Source organism: Bactrocera dorsalis, chromosome 4 (genome assembly GCF_023373825.1).
Source record: "Bactrocera dorsalis isolate Fly_Bdor chromosome 4, ASM2337382v1, whole genome shotgun sequence".
Lineage (NCBI taxonomy): Eukaryota > Metazoa > Arthropoda > Insecta > Diptera > Tephritidae > Bactrocera > Bactrocera dorsalis.
In genome coordinates this window covers 74,574,081-74,601,536 of record NC_064306.1, presented here as the reverse complement: position 1 = coordinate 74,601,536, position 27,456 = coordinate 74,574,081, and the positions used below count along the sequence as shown (strand labels likewise).

General features: G+C 34.2%; 1 protein-coding gene across 11 annotated transcripts; it reads left to right on the top strand.

Annotated features, from left to right (window-relative positions):
- The first annotated feature begins 1,890 nt into the window (after positions 1–1,890).
- Positions 1,891–26,430, top strand: LOC105228333 (dual specificity phosphatase 29). 11 transcript variants are annotated; one of them, XM_049455544.1, is made up of 7 exons: positions 1,891–2,224; positions 4,307–4,342; positions 4,515–4,574; positions 17,768–17,937; positions 20,804–20,932; positions 25,927–26,051; positions 26,109–26,430. In XM_049455544.1, the coding sequence occupies exons 1-7, from the start codon at positions 2,207–2,209 to the stop codon at positions 26,312–26,314; spliced, it is 744 nt and encodes a 247-aa protein (XP_049311501.1). In that variant the 5' UTR covers positions 1,891–2,206; the 3' UTR covers positions 26,315–26,430. The 11 variants fall into 11 exon arrangements, with proteins under 11 accessions (XP_049311501.1, XP_049311503.1, XP_049311505.1 ...); XM_049455541.1 differs by lacking the exon at positions 1,891–2,224 and adding an exon at positions 3,426–3,843 and having other exon boundaries at positions 25,930–26,051; XM_049455540.1 differs by lacking the exon at positions 1,891–2,224 and adding an exon at positions 3,430–3,843.
- The last annotated feature ends 1,026 nt before the right edge of the window (positions 26,431–27,456 follow it).

The window sequence follows — 27,456 nt, the reverse complement described above, 5'->3', positions numbered from 1 at the left end:
ATACTCTTTAACCACAGGTTGCATGAGTATAAAAACAAAAAAGAAACAAGTTAGGAAGGGCTAAGTTCGGGCGCAATTGAACATTTTACACTCTTACAACTTGCAAGAATAAAAGCCAGGGAAACTCTTTATGGTCTAAAACGTCAACCTGAGGATTGAAATCCAAGCAATTTTATATATATGTACATATACTATATATAACTCCTATACTAACAGACACCTAAGGTTTGTTAGAAAACCGTAGTATATGGAAGTTGGGGTAGTATCGACCAGATTTTATCTATTTTTCCCAGTACCACATACTATTAATACTACCGTGATCAAATTGAATTTTTAAATTATACTTCGCGTGTATTTGCATCGGTAATTTTTTTCGGCGGGAAAAAATATGACGTGGTTTCATTGGTTTACTTTTGTAGCGCAGCTATTAAAAAACACAAAGACCAGAAGTCGTGAGCTGCTTGAGTCATATGTAAGAGAATCGTTTCTGGCCACTCCCAAGTGAATGGCGTTCAGAGAACTTTCCTCACTTGCGTGAACTTCTACACATGTCTCTCTCCTCCCTCATTTCTATCGAGCGTATTGTGTGAAAGATTAAAGCCCACCGTCAACAAACTAATTGCACCTTATCAGTGTAGACCTGGCAAATCAACAATCGACCAGATATTCACCATGCGCCAAATCTTGGAAAAGACCCGTGAAAGGAGAATCAACACACACCACCACTTCGTCGATTTCAAAGCTGGTTTCGACAGCATGAAAAGGAGCTGCCTTTATGCCGCGATGTCTGAATTTGGTATTCCCGCAAAACTAATACGTCTGTGTAAACTAACCAGCACCAAAAGCTCCGCCAGGATCGGGAAGAACCTCTCCGAGCCGTTCGATACCAAACGAGGTTTCGACACCCTATCGTGCGATGACAACAACCGATGAGTAGACGTTGCGAGTTTTCGGGAGAAAAGTTCTGCGAAAGATTTATGGTCCTTTGCGCGTTGACCACGGCGAATATCGCATTCGATGAAACGATGAGCTGTATGAGATATACGACGACATTGACATAGTTCAGCGAATTAAAAGACAGCGGCTGCGTTGGCTAGGTCATGTTGTCCGAATGAACGAAAACACTCCAGCTCTGAAAGTATTCGACGCAGAGGAAGACCTCCACTCCGTTGAAAGGACCAAGTGGAGAAGTACCTGGCTTCGCTTGTAATATCCAGTTTGCGCAGCGTAGCGAAAAGAAGAACCGACTTGCGCGCTGTTGTTAACTAGGCTATAATCGCGTAAACGGTGTCTACGCCAGTAAAGAAGAAGAAGAGTTATAAAATTCATAAGTACCGTAAGAGATTATTTTGTAGAGCATATAGAATCCATAGAACGAAGTATGTTTTCAAGTAGTTGGAAGCGAGATATGAATGGTTCTAACTGATAATAAGAGAAAAATAAAAAACCGTTAGGTGAAGAACTTTCCCGTTACAATTAATAGCTCATAAGCGCTTACTTGGAGAACCTTCCTTGGAGCTGCCTATCAACGAATTTTTCAGAGTACCTAGCGAAATCTAACATTCGTTTCTTTTTTCAATAAACTAATAAACAAACATTTCACAAATTTACAAAAATGATTGAGATTTTATTTAAAATGACAAGTAAATTTGACAGTTTGTTGCCTCTGCTGATTCTCCCATTTCTCATAGCCATCATTCAATGATAGAGACAAAATGACACGTGTTGGGAGAGTATAGAAATTTATACACCCCACCATTCATTTGTACATACATGTATACACGAATGTATGTATGTATTTGCAAAAGTTTTGAAACCCATTTACAAAAGCTTTGAGTTAAATGCAATGCACAAAAGAGCTTTCGTTTTCCCTGAAGTGAAGAAAATAGCTATTGTGCAATTTAGTACCTAAAAGAACGTCAAATAAGATTTATAATAAAGTGCCAATAGCAGAAGTGAATGACATATCAGGATTTGACGTGTTTTAATAAATTAATAAATTTTTAACAACCCAACCGAAACAAACTTAACAAAACTCAAAAGTGTGAAAAGAAATAAATCGAGACTACTTTAATATATTATATGTATAACCACATATGTTTATGCGTTTACAAAATTTCATAACTATTTGAAATATAAGGATATATTGAAATATTGAGACGATAACAATTAAATTAGTAACGCCAGCAACAATAAATTCATCAAAATGTCATGGAGATATACGGTACACTTAATCTACTTTTCTGTTGAAATACGTATTTGAATGCATGTGTTTCCAGCCTTTTCCATAAGCGTAAATATATGCACATTCTCATTTGGGCATATATACTTATGTGCATGCATAGTATATACACATCTTCACGTTTAATGAATTGAAACACAGCTTCAATATACATTTTAAAAAGAAAAATTTAATAACATGATATAGATATAAACATAAGTATGTATGACGTGCATATATAAAATTTATTTTATTTACTTATTATACCGCAAATTCATTTAATTTGTTAGGAGGCGAACGCTCGTTCTTTTATATTTGATTTAGATGTAAACATATGTATGTATAAATACAAATGTATGTACATATGTACATATGTCAAACTGATGTGTTTTTGTGAATTTGTTGTGCTTCTTCATTGTTCTTGTATTTGCGCTGCTGCTCTCACCTTGTATACATTCGCTTTACATATGTAATATTGATTATGTTCAGGTATATAGCAACAATCCGCAAAACTGCAATGTTGTGCAAGGTTAAAGTTGACTGCTAAATACTATATATGCAATTGCCATATAAATAAATATGTATACCAAATGGTTCCTTAAATACTTGTGCAGATATAACGTTAACAATAATAAATATGAATAGTAAACAAATTTCTATAATGTTCTGAACTCAATGCGTTATAGAAATTTGTTTTCTTTTCATAAAGTAAAAATCCGATTTTTAATTTGTTCTTGTATTCAAATAGTGAATACTCAAGTCAAAAAGGTTAAAATTAACATAAAAAAAATTATTTTTATAATAATTTACAATGGTCTAATAATATCCTTTGATTGGAATGAAAATTGTGTAAGAGTTTTTAAACAATGCTCATAAGTGGTTGGATTTTAGACAACTGTTGAGATGCACGCACATTCTTTGTTGTGTCTGAAGGTACGAAGGTCAAAGGAAAATGCTTAATTTACAAAAAAGTTATTTTTGTGAAGGCTTTCTAATAATAAAGTTAATCAGAAAAATCATTTAGATTTTTCTTATACTTGTATGTGATCTTTCTGTAGGAATGGAACTAATTTTAAGTCTGCTATCTGTTCGGTAAACCGATTGCTGATTATCGTAAATAAGTGGTAAAAAATAAAATGTGTATATCAATCAATACGTGTTGTAAATGTTACTAATTTATATTAAGTACGATAATTATAATATATATAATTGTATATTCACGTATCTGCAGCTTTTAATATGCGTTGAGAGTATGAAATGAGAGTTGTCGTTTGTTTCTATTATGCAAGGCATACACACACCAATTATTGTATCAATTTCAACGAATTGTACAACTGATTGCTAAATACGTATGTACATATGTATATGGGACAGTTGAATGAGTTGAATCAACTGATTGGATGAACATCAAAATTTTTTGATATTTTGTCAAGTTGGTTGTGTTAATTGGATCGTGTTTGGGTTGGTCGTGCGATTTCAAACGATTTCGTCATTTTATTTCGGCTGTCGAAGAGAGCGCGTCATATATAATAAGTAAAGCAACAACTTCCGAACTCATGTTTAAGCAACGAAGTGAATATTCAAAAAGAAGTTGGAGTCAAAATTGTATTAAAAGTTGTGTTGTATGTAGCGACAAGGGCAATTTCTAGCCCAACTCAATCAACCAACTAATTGTTGTGTGTATGCCTTCCATTAGATTGCGTTAGTCTCAACGGACATTCTAAATCAACAGAAAATTCTAAAGCTTACCTGATCGTATTTATTTTATTTTTAATAAAAAGAAAATTACCGCCTACAAACTAACCAATTAACATTTCCAGAATGAATATTGCTAATATGTATTACTATTTCTTTATTGAAAGCTTTAACACTGATGTGTATTCCACACATGGTAATGTGTATCCATAATTACCAAAGGAATATTTTTGCGCATTGCAACTAAAGAATTAATTAAATGTAATACAATTATGACATACTGCTTTACTGTTTATTTTTATTACCTCAGTTAATAAACACCTTTCAAACTAATCAATCGAAATTATTCTAATCGGATGATTATCGTGTTTTAATTGTTCCTTATATTAGTGGGAGGCAATTTCATCGAAGCTAAATAGTATTCTCGTAAGTAGAGATACCTATTGTTCCACACCGTAAAATGCATGCCATATACATACATATGTATGTATATTATAAAGTTAATGACAACATAACTCTATGAACATATTTGTATGTAATACATTCATTCATACATATACATATATATATATATTTAAAAATATATACAATTTTTCAGCCCCCCAATGACAAGTATAGCACCAATATTGGGGAAAGGTACAGTCCGTTGTATTACCAGGTATATTATTTATATTTTGTTTGCTTGTGTGTAATTAAACGAAACTTAAAGAAAATACTATATGATGGCAAAATTTATAGAATTACTATAACATATGGGAAAATTTACATTTAAATGTACATATAGTATGTATCCAACATTCTTTTTTAAAGCATTCAGTTTAACTAGGTACACAATCGTCAATATGTACTCATGAGTGGTCGTGGCTACTAAACTAAAATTAAATCGCTTTTATATGATACAAATATCGAGATTAGAATAGTGCTTAAATTCCTATTCTGGAAGGACTTACATACATATGTACATATGTTACAAAAATTAGTAAATAAGCAAAACTATTACAATTTGCAAATGAATGAATTTTAATTGCATAAAATTCACATTTGAGAAGTATAATAAAATTACTAATTTTTATTGAAAATGCAGATCGATTATAACTTATTTTGGGATACTTAGATATTCATTTTCATATTTCATTCAGAAAAAAATGTATTCTTACTCCATTGTAACTAAAGTAAGTTTGTAGATTATCTTCTTGATTCATAATTTTCACACTCGAAAACATACAGGTATGAATATTATAACTGCTTTTCGAGAATTGTTTACGTTTAATGCATTTTTTTTCTCAGTTAAAGGCAGACTCACTTTCCTAAATTATACATACAGGTATATGATGCTTTCATGAATCATAATTGAAATACACATGTATTGTACACACATACATATACATATGTGTGAATGTACATATTTATAGTTATGACCATGAAATTCTCGTTGGTTGTTAGACTTATGTATAAACTTTATTTTTTTAGTACACTCATCAAATATAAATAGTCTGGTGTGAGGAATTCTATTTAGAAAATATTTTGGATATTTGCCAACAGCCATTTTCAGAGCATCTGTCTGTACGAAATTCTATAAGAAGATATTAGAAAGAACATCATGAAACAAATTTAGATACTGTTAAGTGTATCAATTTTAAATAATGTGTATATATGTAAGTCTTGCAAACTTTTAAGAAACAAAATAAGTTGTTGATATTTTTATACGTTCCTTTCGCTTTCTCCCTCATAAACAAAATATTTTAAACCTAAAATTTTCGACAAAAGCATTTTATATATAGCACATGAGTAAAAGATGAAAAAATATCATCCACTTCGAAAAAAAGAAAATAGTAGGACATTGTGGTATTCCCGTTCATTATACAGTAGAATCCGGTTATAACGACTCCGCTTATAGTTTCCGTCCGGTTATTGCGACGAAAACTGGATGGCTTGGTTGGTCCCCATACAAACTTACATGAAAGGGCCTCCGCTTAGTACGTCTCCGCTTTTAGCGACTAACCGCTTATACCGACGAAATTTTTCAGAATTCAACCGGATATAGCGACGAAAAAAAAATCAGCGAAATAATGCCAACAAATTTAAGCATCAAACGACGTAATTAGAAATGTATGTATTTATCAGTGATCAGCACCCTTGCTTGTGTGCGCAGCAGCGACACGAAGGCTCTTACACTCTCACTACTCTTTGTCAGTTTTAGCCGTCGCCTTAGCAACGCTGCTGCTGGAGAGAGATAGTCGAAGTGCAATCCTGACGTCACACAAATGTTTACAGCGTGCGTGTGCTGACCACATAGCCTATTCGATAGGATGTCCCGTTATATTTCTAGTTTTTCTGCTTTTCTCCAATTTTCCATTTTTTTGAATGCGTAAATTCGCCAAATGTGAGTTAATGCGCAAAATGCGTAAAATGCACAAAATGCGCAATAAGGAAGTTATTCAGTTTAAGCTCGACACTTGTGCATTAAACCCGCAAAATTTCTCAAAAACGAAAGTGCTTCTCTGTTGAAGAAAATATGCAAATTATTCGGCGCCTGGAAGCCGGTGACCGCAACGTTACTCTGGCAAAAGAATTCTGCGTGGGCCACACAACAATTGCCACAATCAAAAAAAAAAAATCAATAAAACGTTATTTAATAGTAAATCTTAAAGCCGAAACGCGTCAGAGCTTCAACTCAAGATCAAGTGGACAAAGCATTGTTACAGTGATTCATATTGCAACACAGTCGAGGAATCCCATTAAGTGGTCCACTGCTTCAAGAAAAAGCAATTTTTTTCGCTAAGCAATTTAATTCAGAATTGTTGAAAATATATTAGATGATGGACAAGATAGCGACGACAACGTGGAAGATCGAAATGAAGATGAGTCAGCACCTAGCCTTTTGGAGGCACTGAAGGCTGCAGATCTACTAAATAGATTTGTCCATTCCAATTTTAATGACGAGAGTTTTACGCACAGCATCTCTCGTTTAAATAATGCGGTGCGCGACTGTTTTTATATGCCAAAAACAACTGCAAACAATCAAAAATTACTGATTATTTAAATTAAGAATAAAAAGTAAAAGAAAAGAAATTAATCTAGTTATATAAAGTTTATGAATATCCGTTATATGTATACGACCTATTTTGAAAAACCAATGTTATTGAATCAAATTTTTTGTTTTGATTTAAAAATTAATTTGTTTTATTTTAAAAGCCTATTACGAACATGGCAACCATAAAATAAACAAAAAAAATTTTTTTTGCTCCTTCTGGTTATTGCCCCCTCCGGGTATAACGACGTAAAATCGTCGGTCCCTTGAAAGTCGTTATAACCGGAATCTACAAAGAACATACTTTAACCCTTGTGTTGCCACCCGAAAAAATCACACTGTTTGCCGCCCAGGGTACCCGGGTACCCGTACGCAAATTCGTGCGTATAAGTGCGTTGTACGTAAAAGTAATTAAGTGCATTCTATCAGGATCTATGTATTGACATCTTAGAAAGATATTTCTACTTGAATGTACCATATAAATTATGTACAGACACCTTTATAGTCCTAAATCAGGAATAAAACGCGCGCTGCTATAACGTAAATTTCTCGTTTCTCGAAAGGCAAATGCGTGGAATTCGAGTGCTGGAGAAACAGGTCGCTCTCTGAATTGCTTTGTACTTCAGGAACGTTCGAGAATCCCGTGAAACGAATATAAGCTGTATAGTTCAGATTCCGTCGTTGACTCGAAGAAGCCAGGCGTATCGCTGCAGCCACTCCAGTCCTATCGATATTCGAAGTTATTTATTTATTGCAATACTATTGACAAAAGTTTGTGAAGTGATAAGTAAAGATAATTGTATTTTATTTATATACCTCAGATAAATAAAAGGATGGAGGAGTTATCGAAACCACAGTTTTTGAGGTAACGTAAATAAAATAAATACACGATTTATTTACCACAATAGGTTTTTAATTTTATCGAAAATTGAATGCGAAAAATATGAAAACAATATTTTCGAGGAGTATGGGCAATATATAGTAATGTAAAACGTATTTTCGTGTATTCTGGCATATACTTTTATATATTCCAAAGAAGAACAAAGCTCTAATACTATATTACTTGTACGATGCACTATGATTATGAAAATCTGATGCAGCTCACAAAAAACCAGAAACGATTTTGTTTTATAATCAAACAAGAGCTGGCGTTGACATCGTGGATCAAATATGTTCGAGGTACTCCACCCAACGGCGTACGTGTAGAAGGCCGCTGGCTTTCTTTTTCAACATCCTCGACATTGCAGGTGGAGCTGCTTATGTCACCTACTATGAGAATAACAGCATGCTTCGCAAGAAAACAAACATACGAAGACTTTTCTTCGACAATTGTCAGAAGAATAAGCAATGCCGATGATCGAAGAGCAAGCCCCGAATCAGTAAATAATGCGAAACCACTCTACCAAAATCGCAGTCGAAAGTTTCTTTGAAAGGGCAATTTCTGGGTGGTACCCAGAAATGACCAACGTTGAGACGCTACTGGGAGAAGAGCTGTTATTGGATCTTTTTATATTTGTAACGAGCAGCCTATTCGCAAACGACGAAAGATACGGAAATCCTGTATTGAGTGCGATAAGCCCGTTTGCGATCAGCATTCGGTGAACATTTCTAAATGCTTACATTGCAATGAGTAATTTTTAATTTTTCTTAGTTTTTTAATTAATTCTTAAAATTTAGTTATTAAAATTTACTTATTCAAATTATTACTTATATTTCACTGTGCAAAAAGCAAAAAAATCATTCATTTTTTTATAACTTCATGTCGCAAAACAAAATTATTACTATTATTATATACAGTATATTTTATCAATAAATATTTATAAATGAACATAATTTGTTATAGTTATCATACAGATACTTATTTACTCCTTTTAGATATAAAATAAGATTATAATCATAATGTATTACACGAAATGCGCCGAATTTCTGTCGGGGTACCCGGGTACCCGGCTGGCTGAGACGTATTTCAATTTTCAAATGTAACATTTCTGAAGTTAGAAAAAAATTTGAGCTATTTATAATACTCAATTCGCTAGATAATCGGTTAAACCATGGGGATCCAAGAGGATTTTATCCTATCCTTTTTAGAAAAATTATTATTCAACAAAATACACGTCGGTGGGTACCCGGGTACCCGGGTGGCAACACAAGGGTTAAAATAAGCAAGTAAAGAAAAGCTTCTATTCCGAAAACCTACATACTTTATTATACACAATTCTTTTAAGTTGACAATAATTTACGTATTCGTCACATTAGTTCTTGAGCGAGACAAGAACAGATATCTCTAAAATTTGATAAGCGACATTTTATTAAGACATATCGTACTCAGATGTAAAGATGAAAATATTAAATACAAAGACATTACGTTTAACTATTGTGTCGAGTTTTTTACATATTATTTTTAAATGTACAGTAAAACCTGTCTATGTTGGACGCCTGCGGTACATCACTTTTTGTCCAACTTATGCGAGTGTCCATGTTATAAAGAAATGATTCTTTTCTTATTTTATTGACTTTATTTTAAAAAATAGTTTAAAAAACGTACATTGAATTCAATATACATATAAGTGTGTAATAGAAAAACAAATATTAACACATTTTAGAATACGGATATACAATATGTACAACTTATATTTTAGAAAAATATGCATCGTTTTTGATCTATATTTTGTTTTTACATTTTGAATAATTCCTTGGTCGAGAGGTTGTATTTCTGCCGTTAGGTTTGGTGGCAAAAATTTTACAAACACATTTGAATATTCATTTATTAAACTGTGGCTTGTAGCGTTGTCAATGAACAAAATAATTTTTCTATTTTGCTTCTTCATTTGGTCATTGATAGAACTAAGCCAATACTGCAAAATTACACTTGTCATCCAAGCCTTTTTATTGTGAACCCATTGCACAATAAAATTTTGAGTGTCGATTTTATTTCGGTGAAATGCTCGCGGCTTCGCAGCGTTACCTATAACCAACGGCATTAACTTTTCTTCTGTACTGCTGCAGCAGTTTTGCCAGTTTACCTCCTTTACAAACTGCGCCTCTTGCAACGAGACTTCGAGTAGGTAATTGACGATAAAACAATCCAGTTTCATTCGCATTAAACTGATTCTCAGGTAAATAATTTTTGAAAAGTAGGAAGTTTTTCTTTCCAAACTGAGGCAGCTTTAAGATCTACATTCGCTCCTTCACCACTTAAAGCTGTAAATTCAATGTTATATCTCAAGTGGAAAGGTTATAACCACCCATTGCTTACTTTAAAGTTCTCTATTTGTAACTCAGAAGCCAATAGCTTAGCCTTTTCTTGAATTATTGGGCCACTGATCGGAATATTCTTAGACCTGCTTTTTTCAAAAAACGATTTCACTCCCTCATTTATTTTTTCAAAATCAGTAATACTTTTATAATACGAATATGTTCCTTTTTATTTTTAATATTAGCGATTGTTGATTTGGAAACTCCATATTTTTCTGCCAATTTCCTTATAGATAGGCTTTTATTAGCCGGTTCATTCAATATCTCACTTTTAATTTTCAGAGATAACTCCACTGGGTGTTTTCTTTTTGACATGATTGCAACAACAGATCAAATATGCATAATTGTGTCAATAGCTAATCCATGAAATTTGATACATATGTACGCAAAAATAGCTGCATTGCATCGTTTGAAAAATTTCATTGATGCCGAAATACAAATAAGTACATTTGTGTGTAATATACATAGGTATAGTACATAAGTAAATAGCATACAAATATGCATACATATTAAATGTATTGTCCAAGATATAAAGGGATTTTAATGCTTTCTGTTTAAAAATTGAGACAAATTTTGTCCAACTTCCAAGATAGACAGTGTCCAAATTAAGCAGTGAATATATGGATATTTTGTACGATATTATTTTGGTACAGAACTTTTTGTCCAATTTGAGCGAGTGTCCAAGTTATAAGGGTGTCCAACTTTACAGGTTTTACTGTATAAATTTAAACAGTCTGTTTGCACATAACGTCATTTTCTTTTCAATGTTTTAAACATTGTTTAAACGTTAAATACAAATTAATATATTTTTGAATCTAATAGTTAAATATTATTATATTGGCAAGACTATATATGATTATATCGCAATAAATTTAATAATTTTATTGGAAGTTCACAAAATATTTTACATTTCACATCATTTTGCACAGTAGTACAATAAATTATTTCACCTCAAAGACATAACTTAAAATATTCAACGAATTTAGACACATTCTCCTTCTTCTTTACTGGCGTAGACACCGCTTACGGGTGGGTAATGCTTCGAATACTTTCAGAGCTGGAGTGTTTTCGTCCATACGTACGACATGACCTAGCCAGCGCAGCCGCTGTCTTGCTGATTCGCTGAACTATGTCAATGGCGTCGTATATTTCATACAGCTCATCGTTCCATGGAATGCGATATTCGCCGCGGCGAAGGCGCAAAGAACCATAAATCTTTCGCAGGACCTTTCTCTCGAAAACACATATTACATACTAAAAATAAAAAAACACTAATTTAAAAATATTGTCGTACCCACAACAGTTTTCATCTCCGACACTAGAAGCTATATTGTATATTAATGTTTCCTAAACCACTAGAACTATCTTAAGCAAAATTCGTTAATTCGCAAAATTGGTTCAAATGATCACTTCCGTATCATGTTCGTATTTCCTTAAAGCTAAAATAAAACGTCATTAAAAAAATTGTAGAAATAATTAAAGCAACTTTATTCTCTGAAGGAGGCTACTCTTCAGAGCAGTATATCCATCTCTACCTTGATGGCAGCCACCTTCTCTTGAAAGGCGCTACACCCTTATTTATTTAATTAAAGCAACCTTACAACTAAACTACAGTTAACTGAGAGAGAGAGTTAATAAATAGAGAAGGCGCAATAGTTTTCAGGTTTAAGCATTCAATAAATGTCCGAGCTTTCTCTTCATAAGAATTTGTTAGTTTAGGCCCCATTACGGCTATCACCCTAATTGCATTTTGGTTGAAGGCATTCGGTTATATGGTTTTTAGCACAATCTGTCGAAAAAAAATTTGGGTTAAAGTGTTATCCAACTTCGCCTTTTTTTTAGTATTACGGTTATCAACTCTGTACTAGTGGGGTTGACTAGAGTATCAAAAACGTTCAACTCTTAACAAGCAGTTACAGTTAAGCATTGATGAATTTATTTAGGAAAAATATGATAAAATGAAAAAAACTATTTTATTTATAATGCCTAATGTCTTATTTATAACAGAGATAATGAGATGTCCAACTCCTCTCTCACTGGAAGTGAGAGAACAATTGCTAAACGTCAAAACCACCTCAACTTTGACAGTTGACTGGATTGAGGAGGTTTTGACGTTTAGCAATTGGAAACGAGCGATGGCCAGACTGAAATCTTACCAAAAAAATATGAAAACGGAGGGATTTGTTGCCGCCGTTCAAGATGGCTAATAAAAATTTAAAACAATGAAAATCAAAGAAAATGAGAAATTTAAATATATTTCATGAAACGTTTTGCAATTTGAAGCACAATAGAATTAATTTTCTATTACAATTGATTAAAAACATTTATTAATTGAGAACTAACAGGCTTAAATCACCTTATTAAGTATTGAAAGATCGAAAGTCAGTTGTTTTAAAATACCATAAAATCATAAAAAAGGAATTAAGTAGTTTCGCCATATATTAAAAGTCCAATATATAATAATTTGCAATCGTAAATAATGTTGGGTATTTTAATTTAAAATGCCCAAAAATTCTTATTTTGTTCGATCTGGCCACAATAGAAAATGTTATAAAAAACGCTTATTTTGAGGCGCTCTCACACTGGAATAAGTTGGGCATCCCATTATCCCTGATTTATAATGTCTAACTAATATTAAAATAAAATCAAAAGACCGTGGAAAGTGTTTCGAACATAAAAACTCGATACAAACTACTACTGATAGAAATATACTTTTTGAGTAAGATTGTCATTCTCTTCAGTCAATGCAAAGTTAAAAATATTTAAAAGGCATTCTTGATACCTACCGGCAGCAAAACAAAATGACTCCTCATTTAAACGAGGACAACTTATGAATCTGCAATAAACATTAATTAAAATTTATTTAAATGTCAATAATACTTTGGTTTACGTGGGCTTAGGAAGTTCGAATGGATTTCTGTGATAACGAAGAATTTTTCTCAAACGCAGCACATATGTTTTGACCCCAGCTATGTTGGTATTGTAATATACAAGTAAATAAATACTGATGTCCAATTAAATAATTATTCACCTTTTTGTGAGCGGTAACTATCGACCACAACACGTGCGGGATGGGATAGATACCGAGAGTTGAAGAGGGAAGCGAGACGCATTTGCAGACAGAAGAAAAAAGAGGCCGAAATGCTTGAGTACGAACAGCTTGATAAGCTGGCCGACAGGGGTAATGCTCGAAAATTCGACGAAAAGATGCGGCGACTTACAGAAGGTTTCAAGACCGGAGCATACTCCTGTAGAACCCCCAAAGGTGATCTAGCCACCGATGCCCAGAGCATACTTAGATTATGGAGGGAACACTTCTCCAGCCTGCTGAATGGCAGTGAACACATAGCACCAGGAGAAGGCGAACCCAATTCCCCAATCGATGACGATGGAGCAGACGTTCCATTGCCCGGCCATGACGATGTTCGAATAGCAGTTGCCCGCCTGAAGAACAACAAAGCGGCAGGGGCCGACGGATTGTCGGCCGAGCTATTCAAACACGGCGGCGAAGAACTGATAAGGAGCATGCATCAGCTTCTTTGCAAAATATGGTCGGATGGGAGCATGCCCAACGATTGGAATTTAAGTGTGCTATGCCCAATCCATAAAAAAGGAGACCCCACAATCTGCGCCAACTACCGTGGGATTAGCCTCCTCAACATCGCGTACAAGGTTCTATCGAGCGTATTGTGTGAAAGATTAAAGCCCACCGTCAACAAACTGATTGGACCTTATCAGTGTGGCTTCAGACCTGGTAAATCAGCAACCGACCAGATATTCACCATGCGCAAAATCTTGGAAAAGACCCGTGAAAGGAGAATCGACACTCACCACCTATTCGTCGATTTCAAAGCTGCTTTCGACAGCACGAAAAGGAGCTGCCTTTATGCCGCGATGTCTGAATTTGGTATCCCCGCAAAACTAATACGGCTGTGTAAACTGACGTTGAGCAACACCAAAAGCTCCGTCAGGATCGGGAAGGACCTCTCCGAGCCGTTCGATACCAAACGAGGTTTCAGACAAGGCGACTCCCTATCGTGCGACTTTTTCAATCTGCTGCTGGAGAAAATTATTCGAGCTGCAGAACTGAATCGAGCAGGTACAATCTTTTATAAGAGTGTACAGCTGCTGGCGTATGCCGATGATATTGATATCATCGGTCTCAACACCCGCGCCGTTAGTTCTGCTTTCTCCAGACTGAACAAGGAAGCAACGCAAATGGGTCTGGCAGTGAACGAGGGCAAGACGAAATATCTCCTGTCATCAAACAAACAGTCGTCGCACTCGCGACTTGGCACTCACGTCACTGTTGACAGTCATAACTTTGAAGTTGTAGATAATTTCGTCTATTTAGGAACCAGCATTAACACCACCAACAATGTCAGCCTAAAAATCCAACGCAGGATTACTCTTGCCAACAGGTGCTACTTCGGACTGAGTAGGCAATTGAAAAGTAAAGTCCTCTCTCGACGAACAAAAACCAAACTCTATAAGTCGCTCATAATTCCCGTCCTGCTATATGGTGCAGAAGCTTGGACGATGACAACAACCGATGAGTCGACGTTGCGAGTTTTCGAGAGAAAAGTTCTGCGGAAGATTTATGGTCCTTTGCGCGTTGGCCACTTCGAATACCGCATACGATGGAACGATGAGCTGTACGAGATATACGACGACATCGACATAGTTCAGCGAATTAAAAGACAGCGGCTACGCTGGCTAGGTCATGTTGTCCGGATGGATTAAAACACTCCAGCTCTGAAAGTATTCGACGCAGTACCCGCCGCGGGAGCAGAGGAAGAGGAAGACCTCCACTCCGATGGAAGGACCAAGTGGAGAAGGACCTGGCCTCGCTTGGAATATCCAATTGGCGCCACGTAGCGAAGAGAAGAAACGATTGGCGCGCTGTTGTTGACTCGGCTATAATCGCGTAAGCGGTGCCTACGCCAGTAAAGAAGAAGAAGAACTAAATTAAATTGTTTTGATTTTTCGTTTAAAAATTTTCAGCTATTTAATTATCTGTATAATCTTCTTTTTTTAAGTTGGCAATACCAATCAAAAATTTGTCTGAAAATAGTTGAAAATCGTAATACCAAACAAGTAAGGAAGGGCTATGTTCGGGTGTCACCGAACATTTTATACTCACGCATGATAAAGTGATAATCAAGATTTCATTATCCGTCATTTACATATTTTTTTTATTTTGCTGTAGAATTAATTAGATTAGTAGTTCCTGAGATTAGGTTTTTGGTCCATAAGTGGGCGACGCCAGGCCCATTTTTTTTTAGTCGGTTAACGCACTTTTAGTGATTTTCAGCATAACCATTGTATGGAGGTAGGCGTGGTTATTATCCGATTTCTTCCATTTTTGAACTGTATATGGAAATCTTCTTCTTCTTAATTGGCGTAGCCGAAGTTTTCATTGCGTGTTTTTTTTACGTGGCGGGCCCCAAACCTAGCGCACAACCCTAAGTAGGGGATGTCTCGCCTTCTCACTTTAGCTCGCCTTAAAACGGATGTTCTTAGGCTACCCAGAGGATACTTGGCCAAACACCGGAAGTCGTGAGCTGCTTGAGCCATATGTAAAAGAATCGTTTCTGGCCACTCCCAAGTGAATGGCGATCAGAGCACTTTCCTCACTTGCGTGAACTTCTAGACATGACCCCATCCCCCATATGGAAATGCCTGAAGGAAATGACTCTATAGAGTTTGGTTGACATAGCACGCCCACTTTTCCAAACAAAATTACGTCCAAATATGCCCCTCCCTAATGCGAACCTTTGTGCCAAATTTCACTTTAATATCTTTATTTATGGCTTAGTTATGACACTTTATAGGTTTTCGGTTTTTGCCATTTTGTGGGCGTGGCAGTGGGCCGATTTTGCCCATCTTCCAACTTAACCTTCTTATGGAGCCAAGAAATACGTGTAGCAAGTTTCATCATGACATCTCAATTTTTACTCAAGTTACAGCTTGCACGGACGGACAGACAGACATCCGGATTTCAACTGTACTCGTCACCCTGATCACTTTGGTATATATTACCCTATATCTGACTCTTTTAGTTTTAGGACTTACAAACAACCGTTATGTGAATAAAACTATAATACTCTCCTTAACAACTTTGTTGCGAGAGTATAAAAATGAGTTGGGTTGATCTGAAGTTGAATTGCCGAGTGGAGTTGAAAACCATATTATTTTAATGCCGCAGTAGGTGGAGCACTTTTCGATTTCACATAGTAATACTTATAGTAGGGGAGCCCGGAGTGCTAAATTTGCAGTTACTGGAGCGTCATGGAGACTTACTAGATTGTCAAGATAACGTTTAAAAAAAAAAAAAAAAGTCTAGGTGAAGTTTTCCATTTTAGTGGGGAGAAGAGCATTCACATGAAAATACTCAAGCGCGAGCGTGTCAGATTTTCTAAGCGAATGTTAATGAACCTCTAAAAAGTGTACCATTTCAATTTCTGACAATTTCGACGTGGACAAAAGTCATTTATTGATTTTAAAACTTGTAAAAAAAGGTGACCTTGAGATACTCGAGCGCGTCAGATTTTTATACTGGGGGATGAACTTGATGTCAGAGTCTTCCCAAAAGATAATCTGACAATTATATAGAGGCATATCGTTAATCTGATGATTTAAAGGTGGAAGAATTCTGTTTGGTTCTTGTTTTTGTTACAGGCTGTAATAAATAAATATATAAATATAGTATAATTTATATATATATATATATATATATATATATATATATATACGTATTTATATTTATTTATATATTTATAATATAATATTTATATACTCTCATATATTTTTTAAATAGAATTATTGAAACGTTAATATAATCAGAACATTTTTTTATTAGAAGAATTGAAAGGAATAATTTTTTTTCAACATCACAATTTAATACAATATAATAAATAATCTATTACATTAACACTTACTCGTCTATTGTATCAACAGCCCCTATTATGAAAGTGGTAGGAGTAGATATCTCTACCTTTTGTCGACCTGTATCGCCCCACGGAAATTGTCAGATTATATGATTTTCGTGATTCTGACAGAATTACCTTTAAAATGAAAAAAAATCTATCGCGCTCGAGTATTTCAAGGTGACGTTTTTTTTTTTACAGATTTGTCACCCTGCTATTTCTCTAAGCCACCCTAAAACTGTCAGAATATTGAAATATACACTCGTCTTCATGCATTTAACTTACCATCTCTCAATCTTACGCGCTCGAGTTTCCCGAAGGATCGATTATTTTTCTCTAATCTGACGAACTCCCCCCAACGCACGCCTCCATATTAAGGGCTCATATTTGGTAGGGGTGCATAAAAATGTGCAATGTTTCTCCCCATATAGTTTTCTGACACGCTTAAGTAACTGCAAAAATCCCCTCTTGGGCTCCTCTACTATATGTATTGGGTTGTAATAGCGTATGTATGTATACATTTTAATTAAATTTAATGTTCAATATGTTGTGTGTAAGAGCAGACTATATTTCACATTCATATTATAGATAAAGATTTAACGGTTAACGGTTTCAATATTTATGTTTACTTTAAAGCCAACGAGTCGATTGGATAATTCAGACCAAACTACAGGCCGTCATTTACAAAGAGTCCTATATTATTCAATGACACCTTGCAGAAATCTGACAGGGCTACGAAGAACAGAATGCGCCTTACATGATGTTGACTGTGATGAAGTATATCCTGGTATTTATATTGGTGATGTGTAAGTACTAATATGAAAATAAATTATGTTTCTGTGTATGTTTTGTTTCTGTAAATGTAGTAAGCTACTGGTAATAGATGTATTGAATTTATTCCAGAATTAGTCTGCTTAAATATTTGTATCTACTATCACATCTATCACATTGAATTTATTCATCGTATATCCTGTAATTTAAATATATAATTGGTCCGTACATCACCATTAGTTTTACGTTTTTCACGTCCAACGATAGCCGGGGCTTAATAATTTCTAATTGATCAACTTTCTACTGCTGTCAATTTTTAATCCCAACGGAGTACTAACAAACAATTTAATTATTTGGGGGGTTCAATAAAGCCTTCTAAGGTTTTCATACTATTTTCTCGTCAATATAAAAAAAGAAGGAAAATATTGTATTATTCTTCTTTTTTACTTGCGTAGGTGCTTATGCGGTTTTAGTGTGCGCCAGCAGTTCTTTTTTCGCTATTTGGCGCCCATTTCAGATACCAGACCCACATGCTCACACATGTATTTGAGGCCAATGATATCAATATCATCGGCGTACACCAGCAGCTGTACACTCTTATAGAAGACTGTACCTTCTCTATTTTCTCAAACAGTAGATTGAAAAAGTCACACGATAGGGAGTTTCCTTGTCTGAAACCTCGCTTGGTATCAAACGGTTCGGACAGATCCTTCCTAATCCTGACGGAGCTTTTGGTGTCGGGCATGCTCTCAGCTGACCATATCTTGTAATAAGTTCTTCGCCGTCGTATTTGAAAATTCGGCCGGTAATCCATCGGTTCCTGCCGCTTTATTGTTCTTCAGGTAGGTAATTGTCATTCGAACCTCAACATAGTCCGCCAATATATAACATATATTTTATCGTCATCAAATGAGGAATCTGATTCGTCATCTCCAGATGTTACACTTTCAGGGCAGTTAAAATAATGTTAAGACCTAAATATGCAACATACATTTTACCTAAAATACGAGTAAGTTTAAATACATATTTACTTGCGGCAAAATCTGTGAACATGTTGCTAATTTATTAAGGCTCTATAATGACGTGAGTGATATCATTATTTTTGGGTACCAAACGAAATATGCTCAACTAACTTTACCAAAATATTTCGCAAGCTTAAATTCATATATTCAATATATGAAGATTATGAGAAAGTGCGATATGGCGTTATATGGAAAATATGCGTATTTGAGACATAAATCTGTTCATTTTTAATATATACTATAATTGAAAACTGTTCAAAACTTTGCATCTATTTTTAGGAAGCATCGGCATATGCCCGTATAACATAGCATTATTTGTTAAAATTTATATATTAAATGGTAGAATATTTATTACACATAGTCGAACGGACGGAAAGTAAAGCGTGGTGATATAAAATATTCTTTGTTTTTCGGAATACTTCTTAATACCCACAATTTGGTAAAATCGATTTACCCAGAAACGTACTAGATAACAACTAGAAACTGCAAGCGGAAAATAAAGTAGCCTAGAAATTTTCAAATTAAAAATAAATTTACGATTTATTAATAATTTACTTTATTTCAATTCAACGATGTAGTACTAATAAACCTAGTCCATCTGCCATTGTTAATTACTATAATTTCATAACAATAATAGCTTGTAATGTTATTTAAGGTTATACTCCTGCATACTTCGCAGTGGTCAACATCAATTAAAAACAAGTAAGAAAGGGCTAAGTTCGAGTGTCGCCAAACATTTTATACTCTCGCATGATAAGTGATATTCCTGAGATATCATTTTTGGTCCATAAGTGAGCGACGCCACGCCCATTTTCAATTTTTAAAAAAAGCCTGGCTGCATCTTCCTTCTGCCATTTTTTCCGTAAAATTTAGTGTTTCTGGCGTTTTTAGTTAGTCGGTTAACGCACTTTTAGTGATTTTCAACATAACCTTTGTATGGGAGGTGGGCGTGGTTATTATCCGATTTCTTCCATTTTTAAACTATACATGGAAATGCTTGAAGGAAATGACTCTATAGAGTTTGGTTGACATAGCCATAGTTGTTTCCGAGATATGTACAAAAAACCAAAAAAGTTACGTCCAAATATGCCCCTCCTTAATGCGATCCTTTGTGCCAAATTTGACTTTAATATCTTTATTTATGGCTTAGTTATGACACTTTATAGGTTTTTGGTTTTCGCCATTGGGCGTGGCAGTGGGCCGATTTTGCCCATCTTCGAACTTAACCTTCTTATGGAGCCAAGATATACGTGTACCAAGTTTCATCATGATATCTCAATTTTTACTCAAGTTACAGCTTGCACGGACGGACGGACAGACAGACATCCGGATTTCAACTCCACTCGTCACCCTGATCACTTTGGTATATATAACCCTATATCTGACTCTTTTAGTTTTAGGACTTACAAACAACCGTTATGTGACCAAAACTATAATACTCTCCTTAGCAACTTTGTTGCGAGAGTATAATGAAACAATTTCAGATGCACATAAATGTTTCTTCTGGATGCCTTACCTGATCATTATATCAAGTTATCATTCTACATATGTACTATATGTATATTAATGTACACGAGCACATACATATGTACATATGTATAGCATTAACAAAAAATGTACATTTGGTAAATTGAAATTAATTTTTTCTCAAAATATGCAATATATAGTATCAATGAATTGATGCATCGGGGATGGAAAAAACTGTTATATAAAGTTATTGATAAATAATTATCAATTTGATACATAATTAGTTTAATAAAGACCATATGTTTTACAACAAACTGTTATTAAAGTGCTTAATATCGTATAGAATAAAGTACGATGTTTTACTATTTTAGGTTCTTAACATAACAATATTTAAATATTTTGTTTATTATAGAGCTGCGGCGAAAAACAAATCATTTCTGCGAATGATGGGCATTACACATGTGCTAAATGCAGCTGAAGGTTGCCGCTACGGTCAAGTGGACACTGGTCATAGTTACTACCGCGATATGCCAAGCATAAGGTTCGTTTACATGATAGATTTTACATGAATAAGAAAGTTAGTCACAAACAGTGAAATTAACATAATATTTTTTTATAAATAGTAAACTAAACAACTAAACAAAAAAGTAAGGAAAGGCTAAGTTCGGGTATAACCGAACATTTCATACTCTTGCAACTTGCGAGGATTAAAGCTGGGGTAATACTTTCAGGTACATAAGGTTTGTTGTTCCTTCTGAGGATAAAAACCGTCATTAGAAAAACACGTTCTCTCAATTTTATTAAAATAATTCACATATTGGCCGATACGGAAGTATTGACCCGATTCATTCTATTTTTGATACACTTTAAAGGTATTATCCGCGAAAAGTTTTATACCGCTATAATCAAAAGTGACCGTAGTTGTAGTCCGATGTCATTCATTTCAGAATGTTATATAGGAGTGTCAGGAGATTATCCTATACCGAATTTAGTTGAACTCGTGCGGGCGGGTGTCGAGATATGTATTTTCAAATAAAAGTGGGCGGAACCACGCCCATCGTCCAATTTTGACGCCATTAAAGCCTTGTCATACCACCTCGAAAGTAAAATTTAATGATTTGGCATATTTAGTTATTGATTTATCGCACTTTTAGTAGTTTTTAACAATTATATGAGGAGTAAGCGGGCCTTCATACTATTTCATAAATTTTCACATTGTCGGTAGAGATTCTTATAATATTTGCGCTAGGTAAGTTATTGTAGCTTAAGTGGGTTAAGAGATATGTACATTAAAGTTATTAGAAGATGGGGCCTTGGCCACTTTTTCTATATATTTTGTGCACAGTTACCCCTTGCTACTGCAATCCCTTATGCCAATTTAGAGTTGTATATATAAATTAAGTGCTTAGTTATGGTACATTATGGGTTTTCGGTTAATGGCGATTGGGGGGCGTGGCAGTAGTCCGATTACGCCCATCTACGAACTCATACGTTTTATTACAAGGAATGCGCATACCAAGTTTCATCAAGATATCTCCTTTTTACTCAAATTATACTCGTTAGCAATGAAACTAATAAATTTACCGTTAATGGCGACAACTTGTCCACGATTTCCGAATTCATAATAAATACCTCTAAATATGAGTAGTGTAAAAAATATTTTATACTTTAAAAATTTCATTATTGTCACCAAAGTCTAACCTACTTTTTTTTTAAAACATTAAAAATATTGCAATCGTAGGATTGAACGAAAAGTACGAATGATTTCTTATTTTCTTAAAATTAAAATCTATTTGTTCTTTTTCATTACTGCATAATTTTGCCTGTGCTATTTTAATACTGAAGTTTATATTTATTGTTAATTAATTAAGTTAACAATCAAAAATGTGTCATTGTGTTATTTTTTATTGATTTCGATTCACCATATCTGATGTATATGTCACAAATTTTAAGCTTCTGCGATCAGAAATACCCAATATATGAAAAATTCATAAAAAAAAAACATATTCAAGTGCATAATTTCGTTAAACAAAATAACGTACCATCACTCATGTAAAAATAACAGATTTTTTTATAACGAAGTTAGCCTTAATTTATTGTCTATGCTTATTTTTATTGGTTATGTTCAATATGCTTTGGTAAGGTTGGGTTAGGTGGCTGATCAAAGATCGCATGTGAACTACTATATGTAGTTCTTTGTGAGGCCATAGAACTATAAGTTAGCAAAACACTTAGTAGCTAATACAAATTTGTACAGGCGTTTAATTTCCATTCCGGCCTGCTCGGGAAAAACAACTTTTGCGACGACGAGTGTACCAATGGTGATCCAACGCTGACTAAGCTTCCGCAAGGGCCAGCTATTCAGTAGTAGAACGCAAGAGGATACGAGACCACCGACCCGTTCCCATTCTACCGATAGCGGTTCTAGGGTACCTTGAACGCACTGTTTAAGGCTAGTATCGCCTCTCTGTTGTCTGAATGGATGGTCCCTCTTCTAAAGGAGGCCGCAGCCCCGTCTTGGAAGACACTGCAATAATCAGGAAATCTGAAACTGCAATTGATTGAGAGCTCCTGACAGTACCCCACCACTCCACCAACCTTCCCCCCAAGCTTTGACCCATCCGTGAAGAAACTCACTGCCCCTCTCCTCCAACGTCTTCTTTCCACCCCCAACTCCCTCGCTGATAAATGGGTAGAAAAGGAGCCGACAGAGTTCGGTTTAGCGACTCCATGATCCAAGTGATCCGAGTGTTCAGACTCGTAATCTTTTAGGAATTCAGCAGCTTAATCGTTTGCACCCGCAAAGTTTAACGATAGCTTAGAAGAATTGTAACATCTGCAGGGCCCAGAAGCTTTAATTCCTGCAGACTATCATTATTTTATGATAATATACCTTTTGATAATTAATTGTTTAATAAATAATAATTAAACATTATCATCATGTTTTTGGCTTGAAATAATTCAATTTTTTCTACTACTTATGAGTGCATCAACAATAATAATAACATGAAATATGAAAAACTTGTAACTGTTTAATTTGTTAATATTCAAATTTTTTATTTTTATACAAATTTAGATTCATCATATGTTATTTTGTTTCAAAAATGAAAATTCAAAATAACGTAGGACACATACTATAAAATTTACATTATTATTTCTTTATTTTTTTATCTAAAATATACTTATAGTTTCATGTTAATTCAGATTTTGTTTAAATATCTCAAGTTTTCTTTTTACGGTTTTCCTCCTGTAAACCTATGAAAAGTGATGTTACGTTATTTTGCATTTCAGTTGACGATATGCATAATAATATACTCGCGATATATTTTCCGTTAAGGTGTTTTGCTTCAATTTTAACTCACGGTTAAACTACAACTACTTTCCAACACTCCTAATAATTATATGTATGTATATGTGAATGTAAGTTTCTTAGGAAAGGAGGACGCATAGTATGTAGAATTTCTATTATTAAAAAAATATATTTTTTTTTGCGGATTGTGAAAAAATTTATTTTGGTAGATACGATTATTTGTCGAAAAAATTTTGCAAAGCAAAAAATGGATCAAGCGTATTCGTTATATTTCTATAAATTGCTAAACTGCCAATTAAAAATCAATGAATATTAATATTTTTATTAATAGTAATATAATAAATTTACTACATACATATTCACCCAGCGAAACAAAAGACTCGTAGCAAGTGTTTTTCACAAATTCATTGTAAACGGTTTTGGGTATTGCCCGAAAATAGCAGCACAATTAAATTTAAACAAACGCTCAGTGCGACGTTTTTTGGAAAGATATCGTAAAACTGGCGAATTAGAAATTAAGAAAACTTCAAGAAGAAAAAGCAGCACTAGCTTTGGAGAACACCGTGCTAACTTAAAAATAAGTTTACAAGACCGATTCAAAAACGCAGACGAGATGAAAGCAGAGTTGAAGAAATCATTTAGCCACGCGTTGACCAGAAAAATTAAAGGAAAGTGGTTAAGATGGATTGTAAATAAACTTTACTGGACGCAAACGAAGTGGAAAATTGTAATGATGTCTGACGAATTGTAGTTAACCTTATTGGACCTCATGGCTATCAGTAGTTAACCTTATTGAACCTGATGGCTATCAAACAGTTCGTCGCAGAAGTGGTGAACAACTATTCGCAGAAAATTTTATTATTCCTACTGTGTAATATTCCCCCTATATAATAGTAAGGGTATACATTTCTAAGGACAAATCGGAATCAATTTTAAATTGGAGAATTCAGTGAGCGCTGAAAAATATAAAAATATAACCAGCTTGGTGCTCTTGAAGATTTTTCACTCCCGTCATTTTTTTAGGTTAATTCGTTAATTTTGACATTTGAGATTGGAAAATTAAAGGAGGATATGGGTATTATTTCATTGGATTTGCCATTAAGCGTCCGGATCTTATACTATGTTCAGACCGACACTTAATCACACGATTTCGGCTGTTGAATAGATTATCCCACTAATCTTAAAAAATTATCAAGATTTCGCCATACAAAAATGACAGTTCCAAATCACTTCATTGAAATGATTTGATCCACGCAAAATCTCTCTGTGCGACTCTGATTTTGCGCCATCTATTTGTCAACATTGGAAATCTGTTACATTATCACAGCTGATTTAGACACTACAAAGGGGAAAAAATGTAAACAAACAAATTTTTTTAAAGCAATGAATCTAATTTCACCTGAAAATCGACTTAACAAATGAAAAAATGCATCCACTATTTCTATTATATGGAAAATATTTGAAAAAAGACGGCTTTTATTACAAAATACTATATGACAATGTTTTCTTTTGATAAATATTAAGCGATGTGACTTCATGAATGACAATAACAGCTGTTTTTTGATCTTTCTAACGGCAGTGAGAACACTGTTGGGTTATGAAATGATTAAATGTAATCTAATCTTTGAAATTTTCGGTCTGAACATAATATTATACCAATACAGAACGTGTAAGTGCTAATAAACTCTAAAATGCGCAAAAATGAACCCAAAACAATCGTTGAGCCAAACAATACAAGCGTGATTCAAAGCAGTAGTTGCCGACTATACTATATAAGCGCATAAAACGAATCCATCATAAAAAGAATTACAAGTATCATAAACGCTAAAGGTGGAACTACAAATGAATAAAGAAATATAAAACGAGTTTTTTTGTTAAAAAACTAAATTAATACGTGCATTTATTATAATGAAGTATTACTACATAATATTTTATATAAAAATATTAATGTCATCACTATAAGTCTGAAAAAAGTCTACCATTTTTGAGGGGAAGGAATTCAACACGGTATATTTTGATAGTTTTGATACTTATATGCAATATATTCGGGAAATATTGCACGTTTTGTTTTGTTTCGGTGGGTGTATAGTATATGCTACTAAAACAACTCTTCAAAAAACTATATCGAAATTTAATAAATTGTTTGGCTTTGTTGGTTTATCGATCTACAACCTTTTTTATCACAAATCCCTATTTTTGATAAACAAAATATAACAACATTGTAGAAGAAACAACAAAGATACTATTTTCAGATATATGGGCTTCCCAATGGTTGACGCACCTACAACAGACATATCTCGATACTTTTATGTCGCAGCGAAGTTTATTGATAGCGCAATTAGCAGTGGAGGTGAAAAAAACCAAATACAGGATTTGTCTATGTAACTAATTATTTTGTTTATTCTAGGGAAAATTCTAGTTCACTGCTTAGTAGGCATGTCAAGGTCCGCCACATGCGTACTCGCTTACCTGATGATTTGCCGAAAAATGACCGCCTCAGATGCGATACGAAAAGTTCGTATGCGTCGCGAAATTCGACCAAATGAGGGATTTCTGCAGCAATTAGCAGATTTGGATATGGAACTTAAAAGGAACAAAAATTATCAATACTGAGTTTTCAAAACTACTACTACTTGACTACTTTTTTAATACAATATTCGAACGTTTAGTACAACTGGCGATAGAATTTAGAAACACTAATAAATGGATTCTAAAATACTAAAAACTCATGTACATATGTTTAAGATTTATAAAATATTTGAAAAGTACTCATATATGTGGTATGAAATAATAAGTATAATAGTTTTGTTGACCTAAAGTATGTTTAAAACATCTAAAACTAATTTAAATAGGTTTAATATAAAAATTTGGCGCAATGAGATGTTTTGTAGCTGAGCAAAATAAATTAAGCTACAACACCAGAGTAAATTATAGAGAAAGTCCAACAACAGTTCGGAGGAGAAATTTTAACGTGGCGCGTAAACACAACTGAGCATTGAATGAAGAGGTTTGCATTTATACTACATCCCTAATGCTTTTGTTAGGCTTTTGGCTTATATTTTTATGTCTTTACTAGAGGACTCGCCTACATTCTACTGTGGCTGATACATAGGTAGTACTACTAATACCATCTATATGATTTCTATTAGTTAGATTAAATTAAGTATTAGTTAAGGAATAATCGCATTTTTGATGAAGCAACAAAAATGAATCAAAAAGCATTTCGTGGGTTAAGAAAGAATTGGTTTTTGGGGTAAAAATACTATTGAATTTGGGCTGTGCATCAGTGAAATCAATCGAGTCCAATCGATTGTCAGCCTGGTGGACTGCATATTAAGAAACGGTTCTCAAGCGTGGAAAGGCAAAAAAATCGGCTGGCAAGGTTATGGCATCAGTCTTTTGGGATGCCCGTGGTATATTATTCATCGAATGATAAATGAGCCAGTTTTAATTCATTGCCAATATTTAGCAATTTTATTATTTTTCAGGAAGGATCAGTTTGAAATTGTACGCATATATGTATTCATCATTGCCGTTTAAATATTGTATTGCTCTGTGCAATGCTTCGAAAAGATTTCTGTATATCTCAAATTTTTTATCAACACTTCAGTTATGCCGCTATTTTTTTATGCCAGACCTTTTGCAATTTTAAATTGCCTGTCAAGATATCCCCTCCAATAGTTAGCAGGTATGAAAAAAATGTTATAGCTACCCATAGATGTATTGAATCACCCAATTTATTACTTAAGAACGAA